The sequence below is a fragment of the Papio anubis genome, chromosome 20 (assembly GCF_008728515.1).
Source record: "Papio anubis isolate 15944 chromosome 20, Panubis1.0, whole genome shotgun sequence".
Lineage (NCBI taxonomy): Eukaryota > Metazoa > Chordata > Mammalia > Primates > Cercopithecidae > Papio > Papio anubis.
The window spans coordinates 42,915,351-42,925,889 of record NC_044995.1 but is presented as its reverse complement, the minus strand read 5'-3'; the positions used below and the strand labels follow the sequence as shown (position 1 = coordinate 42,925,889).

The window sequence follows — 10,539 nt, the reverse complement described above, 5'->3', positions numbered from 1 at the left end:
ACATGTCCGCTTCCGGCTCACACGGGCAGCCTCGCAGAGTCGAGCGTGTTGGGGGTTCGGCGCTTAGGCGGCAGGCGCGGCGGGCGGGAGCGGCGGCCGCGCACCCCAGCCTCGGGCAGAGGTGTTCTAGTTTGCTTAGTGGGCACAAAGTTGGGCCCTGGCCTGCGGCAGTAGTGTGGGCAGGGTTGGCCCTGGGGGCGGAGCCAGGCTGATTGTGGGCGGAGATTAGTTCCGGGGCGGGGCTGAAGGCGGGGAACCGGCTGCGGCCGTACCAGGCCTGGAGGGCGAGGCTGATTGAGCAGACACCAGTTCCAGGGGCGGGGCTGTGGGTGGGGCCCTGTTCTCGGGTACAAGGCTTGCAGAGCTGGGGTGACTGAGCAGAGACCAGTTACAGGGGCGGAGACCTCCATTTCCTGGGCGGGGCTGAGCGGGAACCAGGCGGTGGTGGTGCCAGCCCTGGAAAATGGGGCTGGCTGTGGGCGGAGATCAGTTCCGGGCAAGGCAGGGGGCGGGGACTAGGCTGTGGGTGTACCGGCCCTGGAGGGCAGTGCTGATTGGCAGAGATCAGTTCTGGGGCGGAGCTATGGGTGGCACCAAGCCTGGGGGCGGGGCTGGCTGTTTGCGGAGACCAGTTCTGGGGGCGGGACTGTGGGCTGCACCAGGCCTAGGGATGGGGCAGTGGGTGGAGACCAGTTCCAGGGGCAGGGATCTGGGTATGAATAAAACGGTGTCTGATGTGGATGGGTTGGGATAGGCCCAGGAGCCGGGATTGTGGGAGATAAGATTCAGGGGCAGGGCTTTCCTTGTATCCCTAGATTTTGATACAGTTACTTCGCCATGTGCATACAACCCGATAGAATCAGATTATATATGCACATTTGTCTATAATTTGCTTTCCCAAGGCAGAACATAGTGATTTAACACTAAGAGTTTTGGGGAGCAGGAGAGGACTGAGTCATAGATATACATATAGGAAAACTTAAGAGTGGTACAAAGTCAGTCAAATATTCTCTCACCACTGTCTTCCAGTTCTGCTCACAGGCAAACATAATTTTTATCTTTATCTTTCCAGATATAGTGTGGACATGTATGTGTGTGTATGTGTGTATGCTGTAGTCATATTCATGGAATAAATGCTATTACTCCCCCCCCTACACACACACACAAGTCACTGTTTTATACACCATGGATATGGACTGAACAAAATAGGTAAACGTACTTGCCCGAGTCGGAGAACGTGCATTTTAGTTGTGGGGTGGGCAGGAGGAGTGAACAGTGAATGTGATAAATAGAATACATGGTATGTTGGTGTGTTAGATACTGGTAAGTGCTGGTTGGGCGTGGTGGCTCACGCTTGTAATCTCAACACTTTGGGAGGCCGAGGTGGGCGGATTACCTGAGGTCAGGAGTTCGAGACCAGCTTGGCCAACATGGTGAAACCCCGTCTCTACTAAAAATACAAAATTAGCCAGGCATGGTGGCGGATTCCTTGTAATCCCAGCTACTCGGGTGGCTGAGGCAGGAGAATCGCTTGAACTCTGGAGGTGGAGGTTGCAGTGAGCCGAGATTGCAGCCACTGCACTCCAGCCTGGGTGACAAGAGCAAGACTCCACCTCAAAAAAAAAAAAAACCACAAAAACCAAAAACAAAAAAAGATACTGGTAAGTGCAAATGGAAAAAAATGAGGGGAATGGTCTTGAGTGATCTTCCCCTTGGCCACCTCCTCTCATTCCTGAGAAGCTCAAAGCTTCAATTTTACTTTCCGCTAGACAGTGAAGACTTTCTGCTGCCCCAGTTTGCCATGCCCTTGCAGACAGGCCACCAACGACATCCTTTTCCTCTTTCAGTACACAGGGTTTACCCTGATGATGGAAGTGGGGCTGTGGGGCTGTGGTGGTCCTGGCTGGGAAACTTCAACAGCTGCAGATATGAGTGACTGCTCATTTTCACAGAGATCTGGCTGTGATCTGCTGTTGTTCAGAAAGTTAGGTGTGCCATGAATGGATGTCCAGGAAGATAAGCAGCTGCTGATTGGAACTGTGTGAATTTTTCAATTTAGATTAAACTGGGGGAGAATGAACATTTAATTCTTTCCATCTTTGAAAGTGGTATAGCTTTTTGTTGACGTAGTTCTTTCCTTAAGCCATGATAATTTTAATTCTAGTGAAATGTTAGGCATTCTTATTGGGGTTGTTTTTAGACATGGTACATAGCTCTTTTTTGTTTTTCTGTTTTGTTTTAAAATTATTTTGATAAGATTCCAAATTTACAGAAGAGCTGCAAGAATGGTATAAAGAACTCCTTTATATCTGTGTATTTTGTGCCTGTGTCACCAAAAGTTAACATTTTACCCTGTTTGCTTTATCATGAACTCTGTCTCTCTTTACATACATTACAATTTTTTTTTTAACCATTTGAGAGTAAGTGACAGACATTGTGCCCATTTACCACCAAATCAGGGTGTATTTCTTAATAACAAGGACCTTTTCTTTCAGAACTACAGTAATTAGCAAAATCAGGGAATTGAACACTGCAGGGGGCTGTTATCTAATAACATAATCCATATTCAGAATTGCCAATTGTCACAATAATGTTTTCCATGGCGTTTTTTCTTTCTTTTAATTTTTTAGTTTTGCGACAGAGTCTCACTCTGTTGCCCAGGTTGGAGTGCAGTGGCACCATTTTGGCTCACTGCAGCATGTGCCTCCTAGGTTCAAACAATTTTCATGCCTCAGCCTCCGGAGTAGCTGGGATTACAGGCACGTGCCTCCATGCTGGCTAATTTATTTTTTATTTTTTTGGTATTTCTAGTAGAGATGGTGTTTCACCATGTGGCTCACACATGTGTCTGAGGACCTCACAGTTCCATGTGACTAGGGAGGCCTCACAATCATGGTGGAAGGCGAAAGGCACGGTCTTATATGGTGGCGGACAAGAGAAAGCCTTTGCGGGGAAACTCCCCTTTATAAAACCATCATATCTCATGAGACTTATTCGCTATCACGGGAGCAGCATGGGAAAGACCTGTCCCCATGATTCAGTTACCTCCTGCCCGGTCCCTCCCATGACATGTGGTAATTGTGGGAGCTACAATTCAAGATGAGATTTGGGTGGGGACACAGCCACACCATATTAGGTGTCCTGTATTTGGCCACATTGGAGTCCTTCTTAAACTAAACCAAAGAAGAAACAACAAAAAATCAAATAGTATTATTTGAAAATACACCTAGGAATACCTGACATAATTTAAAGACATCAAACCATTTACACATAAAAGTAAGATCTTTTACAAATTACTCTTGCATCAAAGAGGAACGCTAACTTCCACTAAAGACTATTTAGAATAAGGCAATTTTTTTTTCACGTTTCTTTTGGGAGACTTTTTATAAAAAAAAAAAATTTTAGGGTCAGGGGTACATGTACATGTTTGTTATACAGGTGAACTGCCTGTCATGGAGGTTTGGTATACAGATTATTTAATCACCCAGGTAATAAGCGTAGTACCTGATAGGTAGTTTTTCGATCCTTGCCCTCCTTCCACCCTCCACCCTCAGATAGGCTTCAGTGTCTCTTGTTCCGTCTTTGTGTTAGAATAAGGAAAAATTTGTACATGACACATAAATGTCTCTAGCTTGATATGCTAGTAATCCCAAAGTGATGTATTCAAATGATTTATGCTTTTAATTTAACATGGGATGTGAGAAAGAAACTAAAACCCAGGGGTCTAGTAAGAACGAAATAGAATATAAAATCAGAATAAAATGTAGCAAAGTATTTTTTTTTTTAAATTCTAGAATAAAGGTTTATTCTGAAAAAGCGGAGAATGTCCAGAAATTGACATGGACTATTTACAGAAATTTTATATAAGGGAGTGGTAACATTTAAAATCAGCCAGGAAGAAATAATTTCAATGATATTGTTTCACACACCCATCCTTTCAGAAAAAAAGTTAGATCACTACTTCCCAAAAATATCCCTAATCATTCTCAGATGGCTAAAGGAAGTTTAAGCAAAAATGGACAAGTTCAAAATTCAATATACTAGGAAAGTTCACTGTGGAAAGAATGTTCTCTTCAACAAATTGCACTGGGACAACTAGGTGCCAATATGCAAAAGAGTGAAATTGGCCTGGGCGCGGTGGCTAACGCCTGTAACCCCAGCACTTTGGGAGGCTGAGGCGGGCAGATCATGAGGTCAAGAGATCGAGACCATCCTGGCCAACGTGGTGAAACCCCGTCTCTACTAAAAATACAAAAATTAACTGGGTGTGGTGCCGGGCACCTGTAGTCCCAGCTGCTCGGGAGGCTGAGGCAGGAGAATTGCTTGAACCCAGAAGGTGGAGTTTGCAGTGAGCCGAGATTGTGCCACCGCACTCCAGCCTGGGAACAGAGCGAGACTGTCTAAAAAAAAAAAAAAAGAAAAAAAAAAAAGAAAGAAATTGGACCTCTATTTCATACCGTGTACAAAAGTGAGCTCAAAATAGATCATAGAGCTACAGGTAACAGCTAAAACTATAAACTTTTTGGAAGAAAACATAGGAGTCAAACTTTATGATCTTGGGTTAGGCAATTGTTTCTTAGATATGACATCAAAAACAGGTGACAAAAGAAAAAATAGATAAATTGGACTTAACATTAAAAAACGTTGATGCTTCAAAGGACACCATCAAGAAAAAAGACAACCATGGACTGGGTGAAAACATTTACAAATGATTTATCTGATATGTGACTTATATTCAAAATATACAAAGCCTTGCAACTCAGCAATAAAAAGATACCCAATTAAAAGTGGACAAAGAGCTTTTTTTTTGGTGAGATGGAGTCTTCCTCTGTCACCCAGGCTAGAGTGCGGTGGCACCATTTTGGCTCACTGCAACCTCTGCCTCCTGGATTCAAGCGATTCTCCCGTCTCAGCCTTCCAAGTAGCTGGGACCACAGGTGCTTTCATGCACCACCTGGCTAAAATTTTTGTATTTTTAGCAGAGACAGGGTTTTGCCACGTTGGCCAGGCTGGTCTTGAACTCCTGACCTCAAGTGATCTTCCCGCTTTGGTCTCCCAAAGTGCTGGGATTACAGGTATGAGCCCCTGCACCCAGCCTGAAAAATGAACAAAGAGTTTGAATAGTCATGTCTTTTTTTTTTTTTTTTTTTTGGAGGCAGTCTCGCTCTACTGCCCAGGCTGGAGTACAGTGAGTGCGATCTCAGCTCACTGCAAGCCTCCTGGGGTTCGCCATTCCTCCTGCCTCCCAGCCTCCCGAGTAGCTGGGACTGCAGAAGCCGCCACCTCGCCCAGCTGGATTTTGTATTTTTTTTGAAGTGAGAGCGGGGTTTCACGTGTTAGCCCAGGATGGTCTCGATCTCCTGACCTTGTGATCTGCCTGTCGGCCCCAAAGTGCTGGGATTACAGGCTTGGGCACAGCCCGGCCCTTTGAATAGTCATTTCTACAAAGAAGATATACAAATGGCAAATATGTACATGAAAAGATGCTCAGCCTCTTTAATCATTAGGGAAGTTAATATCAAAACTTCCATAAAATATCACTTCACACCCATTGGGATAATTTAAAAGACAGTCAATAACAAGAGATATTAAATGTTTTGAAGGCTATGCAACTGTGCAACAACCAAGCATGCACCGAACACAGGCTGTCTGGTAATAACTCCTAGGTAAGCCACCAATATAGCACCTCAGCCACAGATGGCATGCCACACACAATGAATTCTAAAAGTCTCTTTTAACCCATGGTAGCCAACATAATTCTCATTTGTGCATGCAATCAATGTAAAAAAATTATTGAGACGTTGTCGTTGTGACTGGCTGGGGCTGGCGTTGTGGGCAGTAAAATAATTTCCCAAGACAGTCATAGGTAAAGAAAGATTTATTAGAGAAGGTATGAAGGTAGGTTGCGAGGATGCAACAGGCAGCACAGAAGAGAAGGGGCTGTTTGCAAACAGGAAGAGGTTGGAGGGAATTTTATAGGGTCGTGCTGGAGGTGGCCACGTGCATGTAAGGTGTGCAGATAAGGTCATGTTGCTGGGACTACGTGCAGACCGAGGTCTTTTGGAACAGGATGTCATACCAGTGTGTTGTTGGCAGTTAGCCATCTCTCAGAACAATTGTTCTCCCCCAGCCAGGGGCCCCTTCCTTGTTGTTGGTTACTTATTAGGACTCCACATGAGATCTTTGAAATGATTTTTGTTTTTTTGTAATGAGTTCCAGAAATCCAGTTTGTACTTTCCACTGATGGCACATCTCAATTTGTGAGTTGAATGTTATCAGTTGTACCTGCTCCATATTTAGATTTTTTTTTTTCTTTTCTTTTCTTTTTTTTTTTTTTTTTTGACAGAGTTTCCCACTCTCTCCCCCGGGCTGGAGTGCAGTGGCGCGATCTCGGCTCACTGCAAGATCCGCGTCCCAGGTTCACGCCATTCTCCTGCCTCAGTCTTCCGAGTAGCTGGGACTATAGGTGTGCACCACCACATCCACCTGTATTAATATCATGGCTAATATTTTGTATTTTTAGTAGAGATGGGGTTTCACCGTGTTAGCCAGGATGGTCTCGATCTCCTGACCTCGTGATCTGCCTGCCTCGGTCTCCTAAAGTGCTGAGATTACAGGTGTGAGCCACCGTGCCTGGCCGTGTTTAGATTTTCTAGGGTTCACAGCTGTAAAGTAAGATTCACATGTCCAGGTTGTTCCAAGCATACTTCAAAGCTTTCCACTTCAAGAGTCATGTCAGATGAATAATGAGAATTCCTTTGGAATCTAACAACAAAGGGGTCATTGTGGCGTTAGCAACAGAAGCAGCCATAGAACGGTGAAGGAAAACAGAAGTTTGGAGTGGCCTGAGGAGTTAGCTGGAGGTGAGGAGATAGGAGACATAGATATAGATGATCTTTTCTCAGTGGTTCATAGCTAAGGGGAAGGGATAGAGAGTAGTGGTGAAGGAGGGGATCCCAGGAAGTTTAGGAGAGGAGTGTCTGTGTAGCTAGGAGAAACTTGAACATGTTTAAATGCCGAAGAAGGGATTCAGTAGAAAAACAGAAGTTAAAGATATGGAGTCGCCTGTAATCCCAGCACTTTGGGAGGTTAAGGCAGGCAGATCATGAGGTCAGGAGTTCGAGGCCACTCTCGCCAACATGGCGAAACCCCATCTCTACTAAAAATACCAAAAAATTAGCTGGGCATATAGATGTGTGCCTTTAATCCCAGCTACTTGGGAGGCTGAGGCAAGATAATTGCTTGAACCCAGGCAGCAGAGGTTGCAGTGAGCCCAGATCGTTCCACTGTACTCCAGCCTGGGCTACAGAGTGGGACTCTGTCTCAAAAAAAAAAAAAAAAAAAAAAAGATGATACAAGGGTTACGTTGCAATATTGGAAGCATAAAATTAACAGGAAGAAGGAATGAGGCTCAGATCACTCTTGGTGGATAAAGGAAATATATTTATTTATTTAAGAGACAGGGTCTTGCTCTTTGGCCAAGGCTAGAGTGCAGTGGCCTGATCGCCGCTCCCTGCAACCTCGACCTTCTGGGCTCAAGCTATCCTCCTCGCTCAGCCTCTCTCGTTCAACTAGGACCTCAGACGTGTATCATCACCCCCAGCTAACTCTTTAATTTTTAGTAGAGATGGGGTTCTCCCTATGTTGCCCTGACTGGTCTCAAACTCCCGGGTTCAAGTGGCCCTCCCGCCTCAGCCTACCACAGTGCTGGGATTACATGCGTGAACCACCATGCCTGGCAGGAAATCTCTTTAAATACAATTAAAGGAAATTTGGAAACATTCGATGCTTATCAGGGATATTTGCAGATTTGGCAACTCACGTCTTTGGGAACCATCAGGTAAATTAAGGAAAATTAAATATCTATGAGGAAAAAAGAAATCCGGAGAAAATTTTGCAACAGGTTTTGGGGAAAATCAAGGGGTAAACATAACAATGCATACACAGAAAATAAAGTTTCTATGCATGATGGATTCTTCCCAGTTGATGGAGAATATTTTGTATTTACAGTGGCACTAAGACGTCATGTCATGTGATTCTTTTTTCAGCAGTGGTCATATGACGGTGGTAGCCATGGCGTCACAGATAATAGGGACCGTCCAAGCTTGAAGTTTTACAAGGTGGATATGATAAGTGGTAAGGAATTTTGGATTAATCTAAATGAATTTTTTTTAGATAGGGTCTCATTCTGTGCTCAGGCTGGAGTGCAGCTGTGTGATCTCCGCTCACCACAGCCTCCACCTCCTGGGTTCAAGAGATTCTCCCACCTCAGCCCCCTGAGTAGCTGGGACTACAGGTGTGCACCACCATGCCCGGCTAATTTTTTTGTTTTTGTTTTGGTAGGGATGGGGTTTCACCATGTTGGCCAGGCTGGTCTTGAACTCCTGGCCTCAAGTGATCCACCCACCTCGGCCTCCCAAAGTGCTGAGATTACAGGCGTGAGCCACTGCGCCCAGCCTCTAAGGGAAATATTGAGGTCACAGACTGCAGAATCCAAGAGTGCTAGGAATCAGAGGAGAGAGAGGAAGGTGAAGATACGGAGGTCTGGAGTGATTCAAATATCCAAATCATAGATACCCTGTTCCTCAAGGTGTGTTCTTCAAGAACAGGTATCTATGGTATGGGTGTTTGAATTAAAAATCCTGGAAATCAGAAATTTATAGTGAGTGAATAAGTTTTCTGGTTTATTTATTTATTTATTTATTTAGAGACAGTCTCGCTCTGTCGCCCAGACTGGAGTGCAGTGGTGCGATCTTGGCTCACTGCAACCTCCAGCTCCTGGGTTCAAGCGATTCTCCTGTCTCAGCCTCCCGAGTAGCTGGGATTACAGATGCGCACCACCACACCCAGCTAATTTTTGTATTTTTAGTAGAGATGGGGTTTCACCATGTTGGCCAGGCTGGTCTTGAACTCCTGACCTCAAGCGATTCGCCTGCCTCGGCCTTCCAAAGTGCTGGGATTACAGGCATAAGCCGCTGTGCCGGGCCTGAATTATTTATTTTTGAGCGTGGCCGTTTGGGTTGCTGAAAATGTCTGGGGTGTGGGATTAAGGCTCGAAGAGCAGAGCAGTTGATAATTTCATTATTGACTTACAAGCTGCAGGAACTGTGCAAACCAAGAGGTCAGTTGTTAACCAGATGAATAGTCAAGTAATGCATAAGAATGACAGGATTTGGGCTGGGCATGGTGGCCCATGCCTGTAATCCCAGCACTTTGGGAGGTCGAGGTGGGAGGATCATTGAGTTCAGGAGTTCCAGACCAGCCTGGACAAGGTGGTGAAACCTCGTCTCTACAAAAACCACAATTAGCCAGGCATGGTGATGCACGCCTGTAATCCCAGCTACTCGGGAGGCTCAGGCGGGTGGATCACTTGAGCCTGGGGAGGTAAAGGCTGCAGTGAGCTGTGATTGCACCGCTGCACTCCAGCCCGAGTGACGGAGTGGGACCAAAAAGAAAAGAAAACAAAACAAAACAAAAGGCAAGATTTGAGATTTAGTAAAAGACTGCCATGTGCATCATGAGAGGGAGTATCAGGACTTGAGCATTTAAGAGTGACAAGGGCAGAAAGAGAATAAAATAGTACTCAAACAAGGAGGGGGTTTGCAGGATGATGAAGGAGAGTTTTGACCTTGAACTTTCTGTGCTGACTCAAATCTGCCTGATGATGTCCCAGGAAGCAGGTCAGACCTATCTCCAGAGGGAGAGAGGAAGGATGAAAGTCCAAAACAGCTGAGATCCTTGTCCTGAGAAGACAGGCTTCATTCATCAATTTCACCCCATTTCATGATTTATTTTAATAGTGTAAGAGGAAAAGAAGCGTGATGGGCAAGAGTTCACAGAGGAAGCAACGTGACTGTGTAAACCAATGCAAATCAAAGCCTGGCTTGAACACCTCAATCCCTCTGAGAATGTCCAATTACACATTCAAGAGTCCAGTTACGAGAATTACACCCCATCCTGGCAATGAGGTCAGATACCATCAATGGGAGGAGAGCTTGGAGAAGCCTCAGCAGGTCTGCTGGCAGAAGAGACTGCAAGGACTGCAGGCTTACAGCAGCGCAGGGGAACTTTTAAGCACTTTGGATCTTGCCAATACTTTGCAAAAACTTGTCCCTAGTTACACAGGTGGATCTCTGCTGGGGGATCTTGCCGGTGGTCTGGAGCACTCCTGCCCCATGCCCCACCTTGCCTGCTCTTCAGATGTGGTGGAGATAATTCCCAGAGAGGGAGTGGGTATCTCGCAGCTCCTCTGCCAACAATTTCTGGTCACCGAGGAAGATATCAGGAAACAGGAATGGAAAGTGAAGACAGTCAGAGAGCGACTCGCAATAGCATTGATTGCGGATGGACTCGCTAATGAGGCGGAGAAAGTGAGAGGCCAAGAAGGCTGTCCTGAAAAAAGCTATGAAAAAAAGAGAAGATAGTGCAGATGAAATAAAGCGTAATCCTTTATTAACATCTCTTTACAGTGTTCACAATGAGGTTTTTTTTTGTTTGTTTGTTTGTTTTTTTTTTGTTTTTTGCTTTAAGCTCTTGAAA

At 45.3% G+C, this 10,539-nt stretch overlaps 1 protein-coding gene across 5 annotated transcripts; it reads left to right on the top strand.

Moving 5' to 3' along the window:
* The first annotated feature begins 7 nt into the window (after positions 1-7).
* Positions 8-10,462, top strand: MBD3L1 (methyl-CpG binding domain protein 3 like 1). 5 transcript variants are annotated; one of them, XM_017952167.2, is made up of 3 exons: positions 8-121; positions 8,049-8,136; positions 9,801-10,462. In XM_017952167.2, exon 3 carries the CDS (start codon positions 9,822-9,824, stop codon positions 10,422-10,424), a length of 603 nt encoding a protein of 200 aa, XP_017807656.1. In that variant the 5' UTR covers positions 8-121; positions 8,049-8,136; positions 9,801-9,821; the 3' UTR covers positions 10,425-10,462. The 5 variants fall into 5 exon arrangements, with proteins under 5 accessions (XP_017807656.1, XP_017807655.1, XP_017807654.1 ...); XM_017952166.3 differs by lacking the exon at positions 8-121 and adding an exon at positions 6,611-6,863 and having other exon boundaries at positions 8,052-8,136; XM_017952165.3 differs by lacking the exon at positions 8-121 and adding an exon at positions 6,611-6,863.
* Positions 10,463-10,539: the final 77 nt, after the last annotated feature.

What these genes read in the sequence shown, in the direction of transcription:
- MBD3L1 (XM_017952167.2), top strand. Translation starts at nt 9,822, where the DNA reads ATGGGCAAGAGTTCACAGAGGAAGCAACGTGACTGTGTAAACCAATGC.